Source organism: Chiloscyllium plagiosum, chromosome 42 (genome assembly GCF_004010195.1).
Source record: "Chiloscyllium plagiosum isolate BGI_BamShark_2017 chromosome 42, ASM401019v2, whole genome shotgun sequence".
Taxonomy (NCBI): Eukaryota; Metazoa; Chordata; class Chondrichthyes; order Orectolobiformes; family Hemiscylliidae; genus Chiloscyllium; species Chiloscyllium plagiosum.
In genome coordinates, this window is record NC_057751.1 from 16,581,302 (window position 1) to 16,595,837 (window position 14,536).

A 14,536-nucleotide genomic window follows, 5' to 3' on the forward strand; every position below is an offset into this window, starting at 1 on the left:
GGCAGGTGGGACTAGATTGGGTTGGGATATCTGGGTCGGCATGGACGGGTTGGACTGAAGGGTCTGTTTCTGTGCTGTACATCTCGATGACTCCGAGTGGGAGCGATGAGTCAGTTTCCAGTCAGTTAGCACAGAGTCTGCTGGTTGCTGTTTGGGGCTTCAGTTTTACATCTTAGAAACAGTAACCGCTAATCATGAGGAGATGACACTGAGGCTTTTGCAACTCCAGCCCCCTGAGGGTCCAGAACAGATGTCGCCCCCCCCCCCCCAACCTCACTTTCTGCTTTGCTTCAACATCCTCCGCTAACACTGTGGTTCATGGGGAGCTTGTAAGACATAAAATCCCCCTCCACCTGACCGATCCCCATTTCCCCACAGCTACAAATGCTGCCAGTCCATTTATTTTAATGGTGAGTGAGGGGGTGGGGGTTGTGCAAAGTAAACCGCACATCTCTGCACCAGAAAGCGACTGGTAGGTAACCTTCTGCCTGTGGGGAGCCTGGCGTTTTTAGGGATCCCCTTTTGTGTCGGCAGTCTACCCTACACAAGCCGGTGATTAAGCCGCATTATTTTAGTGGCCTTTTCAAGGGACGGCGCCGTTTCAACGCCGAAGATTGCGGCCTTCCGTAACCTGACGGCAGTCTCATTCTCGCCCGCATTAACCGACGAGGGAGAAGCATTAGTGCTGACTGAGGGAGAGATGAGGGCATGACCGTGGGCTCCCTGGGGAAATCTCAGCCCTGGTTGTGTTCAGCCCAGGGTAGAGGCCGTCTGTCAGTCTGACTGTCGGTGCATTTATTCAGAGTGCCCAACGAGTAAGGGGCGGAGGAAGAGAAAACGCACAAATTGGAGTACCCCAGCCAGCAGTTCTGGGCTGACCCAGCAAGGAACTGACTCGGATGTCCCTTGTTTTAAGAGAGAGTGGACGTTGCTCAAAAGGGATTGAAGAAACTGGCCGTTCGGGGCCAAGGGGTAGGGAGATGCTTCCTAAAGTTTTGGTCCGGTGGCGCTTAGCGCAAGCTGGTGTGCACAGGAAGAGTCCAGCAGAGTAGCTATTGGAGACCAAGATATGGCAACGCAGCCTGGGGTTAGTGTGACCAATAGTGTGCAGCACTCGGGGAAATCTGTTTCCATTTGGAAGCTGGCATCACTGGTCAGATCAGCGTTTATTCGAACTAACTGCCCCTTGAACTGAGTGGCACGCTCACCATTTCCGAGGGCAGTTAAGGGTCAACCTCATTGCTTTGTTTCTGGAGTTACATGTAGGGCACAGCAGGGTGAGGATGGCAGGTTTCCTTCCTTAAAGGGCATTAGCGAACCAGATGGGTATTTGCGACTGTCATCATTGAACGAGTTTTCAATTCCATAACTCGTTGCAGAGTTAAATTTTGCCGTCTGCCTTTCAGCCCCCATGTCCCCAAAACATTTGTCTAAGACTCGATCGTCAGTCCAGTGACCTTTCCCACTGGGCCACAGCCTTCCAGTAGCAGAAGCTGATCCGATTTAACAGTGTTCCTGTTACCTGTGCGAATATGAATAAGGGATGCTTGAAGGACAACCACCTGACACCAGGTTATAGTCCAACAGGTTTATTTGATATTACCAGCTTTCGGAGCGCTGATCCTTCATCAGGTGACATGGAGCGAGCCGCACAGGCTCAGAATATAGAGGCGGAGAGATGGTGGCAAGATAATTCCAGGTAAATAAGAGTGTCAACAATTAAGTACAAATGGTGTGAGGGAATTGTCGACAGGCTGAATAGCAAGTGAAGGGATGACCAATGAACCAATTAACTGAGGCAGAGAGATAATTACAAAAAACCAAAAATAAGATAGGAGAGCAACCAAAAATGAGGAGGAACGATTTGAGGCCTGTCAACTGTTTGGAAGAGAGGGGGTGGGGGGAGGTGGAATGGCTGCGGGAGGGGATAATATAGTTCAGAGGGGTCTGGAATGAATTTGAGACAAAGTGGCGACTCCAAAGTTGCCCTGAGTGTTTCAGTTCGAAGGTCAGAGACACCGTGGCTGATATTGGCACAGTTTAAGCAGCTGAAGTCATTAATCTGCCTCGGAGCACACCAATAAATCTCATTTCTATTCACAAATAAGCCCACTGAAGCACAAGAGGCCCATTGGTAACTATGACGACAGCACAATGTTGGGGGGGGAGGTAGGTAATTTCCTGTTGCTAATTAGGAAGTGAAACCACCAGCCGGTGTTGTTGCTGTCAGAGGCCTCGCCTCGCCTTCCCCTACGGTCTGCAAAACCATGCCTTTTCCTCTTTACCGTTCTAATGCTGTGTAATCTGTGCAAGGAATGAGCTGATTTGGATGAGGGTGTTCCTCCCTCAAGCGGGGGGAGGGGAGTCTTCACAGGGCTTGTGGTGGGAGTGGGGGTCAAAGTGGGTCTCATGGTAAGGTTTTGCGATGGCCCCTCACTGCATTCGGTCGCCTTCACACGTTAAGGGAAGGCTGAGCAGATGGTTTAACTCTAGCCATATATTACTGCCTTGTCCGTCTAGATTGGGCGGCACGGTGGCACAGTGGTTAGCACTGCTGCCTCACAGCGCCAGAGACCCGGGTTCAATTCCCGACTCAGGCGACTGACTGTTGTGTGGAGTTTGCACATTCTCCCCGTGTCTGCGTGGGTTTCCTCCGGGTGCTCCGGTTTCCTCCCACAGTCCAAAGATGTGCAGGTCAGGGTGAATTGGCCATGGTAAATTGCCCGTAGTGTTAGGTAAGGGGTAAATGTACGGGAATGGGTGGGTTACGCTTCGGCGGGGCGGTGTGGACTTGTTGGGCCGAAGGGCCTGTTTCCACACTGTAAGTAATCTAATCTAATTTGACTATTAAAGTCTAGGCTGGACCTCCCCATTTTACTCTCCTCTGAAGCCATTCTTGTATTTTACTCATACCTGAGCCCTGTTTGGAATTTGCTCCTGTGCTTTATTGACCCACGCAAGTTCTTGCTATGCAAGCTTTGAATTTACAAATTTGAGTTTTCAAATCCCTCCACAATTTTGTCCCTGTCTCTGTCATCTCCACCAGCCGCACTCCCTCTAAAATAGCTGCGTTCCTCCAAGTCCACCATCCCCCCCCCCCGGCTTTAATCGCCGTGCCTGGACACCAAGCTCTGCGATACAACAGAAACCGAACTGCGGACGCTGTAAAGTCAGAAATTAGAACCAGGACTTGCTGGAAAAACTCAGCAGGTCTGGCAGCTTGCGTGGAGAAGAACAAAAACAATCAGAGTTAACGTTTCCGGTCCAGTGACCCTTCCCCAGAACCGGGGAACCGAGTCCCGAGGAAGGGTCAACGGACCCGAAACGTTAACTCTGATCTCTCTCCACAGGTGCTGCCAGACCTGCTGAGCTTTTCCAGCAAGTCTGGCTTAAGCTCTCAACCGCAGGAGGTGCAAGACTTGCGCCCACACCTCCCCCCTCACCTCCCTCCAAGGCCCCAAAGGAAACTTCCATATCCGCCACAGATTCACCTGCACCTCCACACACATCATCTATTGCATCCTCTGCACCCGATATGGCCTCCTCTATATTGGGGAGACAGGCAGGCTACTTGCGGAGCGTTTCAGAGAACACCTCTGGGACACCCGGACCAACCAACCCAACCACCCTGTAGCTCAACATTTCAATTCCCCCTCCCACTCCACCAAGGATATGCAGGTCTTTGGACTCCCCCATCGTCAGACCACAACAAAACGACGGTTGGAGGAAGAACGCCTCATCTTCCGCCAAGAACCCTCCAACCACAAGGGATGAACTCGGATTTCACAAGTTTCCTCATTTCCCCTCCCCCCACCCTGTCTCAATCAAATCCATCAAATTCAGCACCGCCTCCCTAACCTGCAAACTTCTTCCCGACCTCTCCGTCCCCACCCCAGTCTGACCTATCACCCTCACCTTGACCTCTTTCCACCTATCACATTTCCGACGCCCCTCCCCCAAGTCCCTCCTCCCTACCTTTTATCTTACCCTGCTGGACAAACTTTCCCCATTCCTGAAGAAGGGCTTATGCCCGAAACGTCGATTCTCCTGTTCCCTGAATGCTGCCTGACCTGCTGCGCTTTCCCAGCAACACATTTCCGGCTTAAGCTCTGTGCCTGTCTACCCTGCACTCCTCCAAGAACCCCCCCCCCCCTCCCAAAAACGTCACTGATGTTGGTTTTTATCGTGGGACTGAATGTTGAGGAGTTGACGCAAGATTGTCTGATTTTCACATCGAACAAAGTGCACTCTTACTTTACGTGTTTTTTGAGTGTAGATTCAGAGGCAACTCGACTGGGGCACTCTTTTTAAAAAAAAGATGCATGAACGTCAACTTACGGCATGACAGCAGAAGTCGGCCAATGAGACCATGGCTGATCTGATCCCCCTCGACTCTACTTTCCTGCCTTTCTCCCCATAACCCTTGACGACTCCTTCCCGATTTAAAAATCGGTCTGTCCCAGCCTCGACGGTAAAGAATTCCACAGATTCACTGTCCTCCGCAAAGAAATTCCTCCTCAGATCTGTCTTAAATGTGTGACTCTGCATGCTGAAATAATTCCCACTTGGTCCTAGACTCTCGCAAGAGAAAACAGCTTGTCCACATCAAGCTCCTTAAGACTCTCACATTTCAGTGAGTACAGGCCCAACCTCTCCTCACGGACAGTCCCTCCATACCCAGAATCAACCTCGTGAACCTCCTCTGGTCTGCTGTCTTGATCTATCCTTAGATAAAGGGACCAAACCTGCTTGTATTCCAGTTGTTAGTGCCTTGTACAGTTTTAGCAATATGAAGGAAAGGCGAGTATAATTTTAAATCAGGACGGTGAGGGGCTCGGAGGGGAACTTGCAGGGGGTGGTCTTCCCATGTACCTGCTGCCCCTTGTTCTTCTAGATGGAAGTGGCCGTGGGGTTTGGAAGGTGCTGTCTGAGGAGCCTGGGGGAGTTGCTGCAGTGCGTCTTGTAGATGGTACCCACTGCTATCACTATACACCGATGGTGGATGTGACGCTAATCAAGCAGGGGGCTGTTTTGTCCCTGGATGGTGTTAAACTCGTGTGTTTGCTTTACTCAGAGAGTAATAAGGGTATGGAATGCTTTGCCTGCAACGGTAGTAGATTTGCCAACTTTAAGTACACTTAAGTCATCATTGGATAAGCATATGGACGTACATGGAATAGTGTAGGTTCGATGGGCTTCAGATTGGGATGACAGGTCGGCGCAACATCGAGGGCCGAAGGGGCCTGTAATGTTCTATGTTCTATATGTTTTTCGAGCTATCGCCATCCATGGCAAGTGGGGAGTATCCCATTACACTCCTAACTTGTGTATTGTTGATGGTGCATAGGCTTTGAGGAGGCTGGAGAGGGTTCAGAAGAGATTTACCGGGATCCCAGGTATGGATAGATAAAGATAGGCTGGGACTTTTTTCACTGGAGCGTAGGAAGTTTATAAGATAGTGAGGGGTATAGGTAGAGTTAATGGTAGCTGTCTAATCCCTAGGATGGGAGATTTCAAAACTAAGAGGCACATGTTTAAGGTGGGAGGAGAGAGGTTTTAAAAAAGACATGAGGACAATGTTTTTACACCGAGGGTGCGTGAAATGAACTCCAAGGAAGTGATGGATGTGGCTACCATTTTAACATTTAAACGACATTTGGATTTGTACATGAATAGGAAAGGTTTGTAGGGATGGGAGTCAAACGCAGGCAGGTGGAACGAGTTTAGTTTGGGATTATGTTGGGTGTGGACTGGCTGGGCCGAAGGGTCTGTTTCCGAGCTGTATGAGTCTGTAAAAGGACCCCCAACCTACCCTTGCAGTTTCACAGTATTGAAAGGTTTCTGGTCAGTGGTAACCCTCAGAATGTTGATAGTGGCAGTGACAGTGATATCATTAAATGTCATGAGGAGATGCTTAGGGATGATGTTAAAAATCACACCACACCAGGTTATACTCCAACACGTTTAATTGGAAGCACACTAGCTTTCAGAGCGTCGCTCCTTCATCAGGTGATTGTGGAGGACAATTCTAAGGCACAGAATTTATAGCAAAAGTTTACAGTGTGATGTAACTGAAATTATACACTGAAAAATACCTTGATTGTTTGTTGAGTCTTTCATCTGTTCGAATACAGTGATAGTTTCACTTTCTTCATGTGTAAATCACAAAACCTTTTTTTAAAAGTTGCGTTCTCGGGTTAGCTGTGAACAATGGTGATAGCTAGACAATATGTTGAAGGTGTTAGCCCCCTGTGTTCTCTGTCTATGACCTGATGTTTAGATTGATTCTAATCTAAAAAGTGAGATAACAGAGTTCTACATGAATGCATGCAGTTTTTGAGCAAAGTACAATGTAACTCTGCAAGTACAAATTCATCCAACAAAATATATGTGTGCATGTGGGTCTTTGTGTGTGTGTGTCTCTGTCTGTCTGGGTTGGGGGTTGAGAGTCTGAGAGAGAGTGTATATGTGTGTGTGTAATGAGTGTAGTGTGTCTCAGTCCAACACCGGCATCTCCAACTCTTAGAGATGATCATTACCTTGCCTAAATATTACTTGCTGGGTTTTTTTGTTTGCCCAATCTGCTGATAGTTGGGGTCGAGACCCAGAGAAGTGTCTGACAAACTGTGCCCAAAAGGGTTTCCACATGAGAAAGAAGCCACAACCAGGCAGGAGACTTGCACAGTGGTCAGCTTATGTTCTCCGTGCATAACCTCATTTCCTTAAAAAGCTGTTATCAGGTGGCATCTTCTTTATCAACGAGAGCTCAATGTTTCAACACGCCGCTGCTGTCTGCGAGTGGATCTTCACCGTCGACGTGCTGGTCTTTTACGGGACCTTCTCCTTCGACTTTGCCTCTATCACCAACGAGACGGTGCTGGCCATTATGAGGAGAGGGAAGAGCAAGGCGTCGAAATCCCCGGGGAGCAGTGCGTCCGCCCACCTCAACAGCAACCCAGAGAGCATCGCCATGATTTAATTGCTGCAGACTGGAATCTACAGTCACCCTCCCTGATTCAGAGCTGCGCACGGGTTCTGAGGTAAAATGTGAATTGATGGCTGCGTGTCGTGTACCACGCCCCTTTATTTCTCCCAAAATGGCAGTGCAGAGCTTGAATAATCCTGAAACGAGACACTTGTGGTCAAATCCTAACCTCATTTGGACCTACACGAGAATACCAAATTCTATCATCGGGAGCCAATAGTTTGCTTTTGTGATGGCACCGCCCTGGCCCGTCAGAGTCCAGCTGCGCTCTGCCCCCTTGTGGTAGAAATTGCGCTGCTCATTTGGAATTTGGCATTCTTGCACTGAAGTCCTGAAGAAAGCGCCGGGCGGAAAAAAAAAAGTGCGTTGCATCTGTTTGCCACACATTGTCATTTCCTGCAGCCGAAACGCGGCTCTGCTGGCTTGTTGTTAGGCTCCCTGCGAAGAAAGGAGAAGCAACACCTAAGGGACAAACCCTCCCAATCGAAGGGAAAGTGGCAGGGAATGCTGTAGCCGGGTGACGGTGCCTGGGCCTTCACTAGGTGACAATTAGCACCACAGTCATCCAGGCCGTCGTCTTACCGGTTCTGTGGTAAATCTTGGTACCAATGTAAGTTTGAGTGAACCGAAAAAGAAAGGGAGTGGTGCAGTCCTGTTGAATCAGCAAGCACGGTACATTTCAGCGACACCAATTTCCCATAAATGTGGGCTGTAATCTTGTTTTTTTTTTCCTCTCTCTCACGTACAGTGTGTGACCCCAGGTAGCTGAAAGGTAGATAACACTGCCATTCTCTAGACGCACATCACTTTCGATTGTGCATTTGATCTCCCCATCCCAGGCGTTCACTTATTTTTGTCTCCGTCACGAGGTAGAGAGAGTATTAAACACAAAAGAAGTGGGTACGGCTTTCAGATCAAAGGTAGTTTTCTTTGATCGGTTTTTGACACTTTTTATTTGTCCACAAACGAAGATAGGTCCCCTGCTCTGAGTTGGCTTACCTGGGCCGAAAGAAGGGGCTGCGCTTGGAGGGGGGAGTGGGTGGGTGCTGTCGGGATACGTCAGGTGCATTCCTTGTGAGCCCACCAACCACTTGTACACTTTCCTGGCTAGGACTTCTCGGACCAGGAGCAGGAGATTACTTCCCTCCCCTTGTTGGAGCTAGTTCCTGCTGCTCCCTGCCATACAGTAGAGGCCACACAGGCTCCTGTGACCGAATCTCCCATGCCCTCAATAAGATAGGCATGCTTTAAACACAGGGAGAGCCAGTACATATTTCCGGTTCCTCACCTTAGGATTGGAAGGTGTGATGTGTGCTGGGCACTTCCAAAACAGTGAAGCTGAACGAGTCTGCAGGGGCCAACACAAAGAGCTGACCTGTTTATTCACGTGGGCAAACGATGGGTTATCCTACTCTACCGTCGGTGGTTTGGTGAGGGATTGGGTGGGTAGGAGGGGGTTTAAACTGATGAGTAAAGAGGGGGAAGCAAAAAAGGTTACCCTCTTTGCTAAGGGGGCCAAGCTAGCCAATCGGCATTCGAGCCTGAAAGAGTGGCCGCTGTCATGGTTACAGAGCGGACAGAGAGAGACCTTCACCTTACTCTGCCGTCCAGGCGGACTCTGGCTGAGCTGTCAGCTAACTCTACGCTGCACGACTTTTGTCCCACGTAACTTTTGTCAACAAAAAGTCTTTATCAATCTCAGGTTTAAAATCTACAGTTGAATGTGTGCCAGGTTGCTGTTTGAGGGAGTTCCAAACGTTGACCGTCCTTCGTAGAACTGTTTCCTAATTTCACTCCTGAAGGCTCTGGCTGTATCACTTTTAAGACTTGTAGACCTGGACGCCCCAACCGGTGGGAACTGTGTCTCGCTGTTTAGTCTCGGTGTCTTCCCTTTCATTTGGATGGAAAATTGTCAGCTCAGTGTGAGGCAAAACCGCTCCCAGCGTTGTACTCTTGTGCCCTCGAAGTGCGGTTAAAAAGGACCAAGTGGGTCACGGACAGATGGGGAAGACTTGCCTTTTATAGAGTGCTCTCTCGGCATCAGACACTGCAAACTACTTCGGAGCCAACGAAGGTGATTTAAAATGAGCCCAGACAGCTCGCCTCACTATCTGGATCCGTTTATGTGTATCACTTCATATCCATGTCCATGAAATGTGATTTCTGAAGTTTATTTCCACACCCTGGAGCCGGAAATACCAGCTTCTCATGGAAGAGAATCTTAAAAATAAAAATCCCAGCTCTTTGGTTAAAGGATGCTGTATCACAGTTTGCTGGGGTGTGCAGATTCTGCACTGCAGGGAAGACTGGGTCAGCCTCACTTGTAGGTGACTGTACGTCTGAATTACAGACACCCCCTCGCCCTTGCCGGGGAGTTAGATTCCTGACTGAGGTGTTGCTGCTCCCTGAAGCTGTTAACACACCCTTACCTACTCAGCATGGTCATCGGTCTCTGAGCATTCACTCGGGCCCTGTGCCCAGTACGATTGGCACATTGTTGTGAAATACAAAACCACCCCCACTGGCACTGTGCAGGAGTTGCGGTCTGTTGGTCAGTAAACCTCGAGGAGAAGCCTCATCTCACTCTCCAACTCCAAACAAGCCCTTGGAGTCACCAGCTCATTGGCGTTGACTTAACGTTTGTGTACAGCACAAATCTGGAACACTGGCTATAAAGTCAAGTTGGCTTCCGATTAGCGCCCCCCCCCACTGGATTGAAATCGGGGAGGGTAGGGGTTTGAATGCTGTGAACGATAAATTCACTCCAAATTTAAAATGAAAAGCTGCTTACAAGAGGGGTTTATATCAACGAGAGTGCCTGGAATTCTTCAGGCGCTCGAGGAATGTTAAACAGAAGAGAAACTAGGTTCGTTAACCACAACGATACAACCCCTTCTAACTGCCTCAGGACCACAGACTGCTCCCAGACACCACAACTACTTTTGAAGAGCTAACGCTTCGATGGTTGGACAGATCTGAGGGCGGGGGGGAAAGAAAACACGTCCTCTGGCTTTGTCTGTTTTGAATTTATTTATTTTTTAAGAAAAGGGAAACACTCGCTTACTGTGAAATTTTGTAACAAAATCTTTTTAAATTCTTCTGTCTCGACGTCAGAGGCCTTGTCTTTTCACCAGGTTCCTGCAGAAGAAATGTTCAACACTACCGCGGAAATTGTCCTGTGTCGGAGCCTTGAACTGAACCACCAACTTCAAAAATCATGCGTCAGGAATTGCATTTTTTTAAAAATAAACGTATTTTTAAATGTTGTCGTTCCGTTTCTCTCTTGACCACTCTGTTGCACCCATTTTCTCTCACAGGGAATTTAGTCCTAACAAGCACCATCCTTTTGGGCAATATTTTAGTAAATCTTATTCTTTTGTTTGCCCCGGCACTCCAAGCTGCAAGTATATTCCCCCTAAGGTTGCAATCCAGACCATCCTTTACCTCATGGAATGGTTCCTGCACTCCCACTGCCCCATCGAAGCGAAACTGAACAAATACAGGTAGGTCTCCTTTCTGATGGTGGACTCTATTCCACTTTCCCTGTCTACTCACATACCCCATATCCTCTGCCTCCCTTGTCAATCAAGATTTGAACTACGGAAGTGATTAGGACTTTAGGTCAAGTTACCAAATGAGGCAAAATGTATGAGCAGCTCCTTACTGTTTTGTATGAGGTCACACTCTAGATGAAAACACTTTGTGATATTCAAGTTTAGACCATGCTGCACACGTGACATGCCTGAACTTTAAACAACGCCAGATCCAAAAGCAAAGCCTTTCTATTTTGTAACGTTCTGTTTCTTTATCCTGAGACCTTAACAACAATCAGTTTTCGTTTATACAAAATGGGGGTGAAGGATCATTATTCAAACTCAGAGAAAATGTTGACCAACATTTCTTTAAACAAATCTCATAATTTCAGCCTATTTCAACCTCTCCCTATGGCTCCTAGCAACATCCTTGTAAATCTTTTCTGCACCTTTTCAGGTTTAACGTCTTTCCTACAGCAAGGAGACCAGAACTGAAGGCAGTGGCCTAACCAGTGTCCATACAGCTGCAACATGACCTCCCAACTTATTTACTTAATGCACTGACCAATAAAAGCATGCCTTCATCGCTACCCTGTTCTACCTGTAACTCCACCTTCAACCTGCAACGCAAGGTCACTTTGTTCAGCAACACTCCTCAGGGACCTACCATTTAAGTGGGTAAGTCCTGCCCTACACTCCGCTCAACGACTTTGCAGAGATAACTACACAAAAGACTGAACTAAAATTATATATATTTTTTTAAATCTGGTGTCTGCAGGCACTTCCTGTCTGTTTTTTCTTCCCCCACTTCATATCACTGTTGTGTCAAACTAGAATTTGGACGCTTACCATGTCGTGTAAGTCTTGGCTCCACAGTTTCAATTGGCAACAGGGGGTGATTGTGGCATGTTTACATGATTTCCACTTTAAATGTCTAACGAGGAACTTACAATGACAACCTCAAAATCAGGGCTGGATTGACTACATACGCACCCTTCCAAATTATACTTCAGTCACTGCACTGGTCCGCAAATCTATATTCGGTCTCGATGTCCCACGCATGCCACATTTGTGCTATATATTGCTTAGCTATCTCCAGAAGCTATATCCTAAACCTTGGGATTGTAAAGAGCTACAGTGATGAATTTAAATATTCCCAAGATCTACTGTGCTCAATCCAAGGACCATCTGCAACCTTATTCTTCGGCTCAAAGGAAGGTTTGACAGAGGTGTAAAAACATTATGACGGAGATGAAAGGAATGGGTTTGTAATTTTGTAGGAGGGTCCTTTGATAAGAGTGGGAATCAGTACCAGCTTGACTGCTCCCCTCAGTGACACTATCATCCTGTGAGCAATGTTACATTTAAGTCTTTCATCCGATGCACTTACAGTCATTGAGATGTACAGCATGGAAAAGACATGCCAACCAGATATCCTAAATTAATCTAGTCCCATACCACTAAATCCTTCCTATTCATCCAGATGCATTTTAAATGTAATTGTAACAGTCTCGACCGCTCCCTCTGACAGCTCATTCCATACAGGCACCACCTTCTGCAATGAAAATGTTGTCCTTTGGGTACCTTTTACATCTTTCCCCTCTCACTTTAAACCTGTGCCCTCTAGTTTTAGACTCCCCCGGCCTGGGAAAAAGATCTTGGCTACTCACCCTATCCATGCCCCTTTTAGTTTTATAAACCTCTCGAGGAGGTCACCCTTCAGTTCAAAGGAAAACAGCCCCAGCCTGTTCAGCCTCTCCCTATAACTCAAACTCTCCAACCCCGGCAACATCCTTGCAAATCTTTTCTGCACCCTTTCAGGTTTAACGACATCTTTCTTACCGCAAGGAGAGCAGAATTAAACGCAGTATTCCAAAGTGGCCTACCCGATGTCCTGTACAGTCACAACAGAATGTCCCAACTCCTATACTCAGTGCATAGACCAATAAAGGAAAGCATACCAAATGCCGCCTTCACTATCCTATCTACCTGCGACTCTGCTTTAAAGGAACTATGAACCTGCCCTCCAAGGTCTCTGTTCGGCAGCACTCCCCAGGGCCCTACCATAAAGTGGATGAGTCCTGCACTGATTTGCCAGAACCCAGTCATATTCCATGCAAAGTCCATCAACTTCAACTATGCTAAGGATGAAAGCACCATGGGGTTGTACTCCTATTTGCAGTGTGTTGAAAGTAGCTGGGTGGCAGATGGAGTTAAATTCAGATAAATGATAAGGCAAATCAAGGCAGGGCTTATACAGTTTGGTGTCTGTGCTACACCTGGACCTGACAAGCACCAAATCAGGACTTATACACTTAATGCCAGGGTCCTGGGGAGTGTTGCCGAACAAAGAGAGCTTTGGGGTGCAGGTCCATTGTTCCTCAAAGGTGGGGTCACATGTAGGTAGGATGGCGAAGAAGGCGTTTGGTACGCTTTATTGGTCAGTGCGTTGAGTATAGGAATTGGGAGGTCATGATGCGGCTGTCACAATGATAAGGGCACTTTTGGAATACGGTGTTCAATTCTGGCAAATGGGACTAGATTGGGTTGGGATATCTGGGTCAGCATGGCCAAGATGGGCCGAAGGGTCTGTTTCTGCGCTGTATGACTCTAGTTGCCTCACGCGCTGTGTCAGCGCCAGGCTTTGATGCCGTCCATGCGCACACGCAGTGTCAGCTCCGGGCCATGGGTCGGTCCACGTGTGCGTGGATGTCAGCTGCCGGCAGTGACAGATCACTGGACAGACAGTCATGATGTGGAGGGGGCTGGTGCAGGACTGGGGTGGACAAAGTTAAAAATCACACCACACCAGGTTATACGCCAACTGGTTTAATTGGAAGCACACTCGCTTTCGGAGCGACGCTCCTTCATCCGGTGGTTGTGGAGGACCCAAGTGTAAGATGCAGAATTTATAGCAAAAATTTACAGTGTGATGGAATGGAAATTATACACTGAAAAATACCTCGATTGTTTGTTAAGTCTCTCATCTGTTAGAGTGACCATGTTAGTTTCACTTCTTTCATGTGTAAATCAAAAATTCTTTTTTTAAAAAGTTACATTCTCAGGTTCACTTTAACAGTTGGTGTCAGCCCAGCTAATATGTTGAAGGTGTTAGCTCCCTGTGTGCTGTTGTCTGTGCCATAGTGTTTAGACCGATTCTAATCTAAAAAATGAGTTCACAGAGTCTTACATGGTCACATACACATATATGTTTGTGGGGTGGATTTGTGCTGGGCTGGCAGAGTTGTACTTTGCCCAAAAACTGCATGAATCCATGTAAGACTCTGTAACCTCGTTTCTTAGATTAGAGTCAGTCTAAACACTATGGCACAGACAACAGCACACAGGGAGCTAACACCTTCAATATATTACCTGGGGCTGACACCAACTGTTAAAGTGAACCTGAGAGTGTAACTTTTTAAAAAAGGTTTTGTGATTTAAACATGAAAGAAGTGAAACTATCATGGTATTCGAACAGATGAAAGACTCAACAGACAATCAAGGTATTTTTCAGTGTATAATTTCAGGTACATCACACTGGAAACCTTTGCTATAAATTCTGTGTCTTACAATTGTGTCGTCCACTATCACCTGATGAAGGAGCGTCGCTCCGAAAGCTAGTGTGCTTCCAATTAAACCTGTTGGACTCTAACCTGGTGTTGTGTGACTTTTTGACTTTGGATAGACAGTAGCTTTCTTACATTTTAAAAAAATGTACGGTATTAAATTTACCTTTGTTTCATTAATAAATATGATTTCAACCTTCATTCAAGCTGCGCTATACTTTGCGTTAGACTTTTGGGTGATTTTTGAGCGGTTTTTTTTTGCTGTTCTGCCCCTGATCCCACTCATCCCATAGACCCCATTATTTCTATTAAGCAAGGTTTTGCTCAAATGCAACTACGACATTATTGGAGAACTACCTGTATATTTACAAGTTGTTTCAAAGGCCAATTCCAGCAGAGTAAATCTGGCTCACCATGGGAGCTGTGCTTGTGTATATAAATGCGTTCTTAAG

General features: G+C 47.2%; 1 protein-coding gene across 5 annotated transcripts in view; it reads left to right on the forward strand.

The window, feature by feature from the left end:
* The window catches only part of LOC122543193 (transmembrane protein 150A-like), a 38,171-nt gene extending 27,202 nt beyond the window's left edge, over positions 1 to 10,969 (forward strand). For 4 of the 5 annotated variants that reach the window (XM_043681630.1, XM_043681632.1, XM_043681633.1 and 1 more), the window contains 2 exons: positions 6,741 to 7,040; positions 8,688 to 10,251. In XM_043681630.1, coding sequence (XP_043537565.1) covers positions 6,741 to 6,979 — 239 coding nt within the window. In that variant the 3' untranslated portion in view covers positions 6,980 to 7,040; positions 8,688 to 10,251. Of the gene's footprint in view, positions 1 to 6,740; positions 7,041 to 8,687; positions 10,252 to 10,417 lie in introns of those variants that run through there. The other variant, XM_043681631.1, reaches the window with a different exon arrangement.
* The last annotated feature ends 3,567 nt before the right edge of the window (positions 10,970 to 14,536 follow it).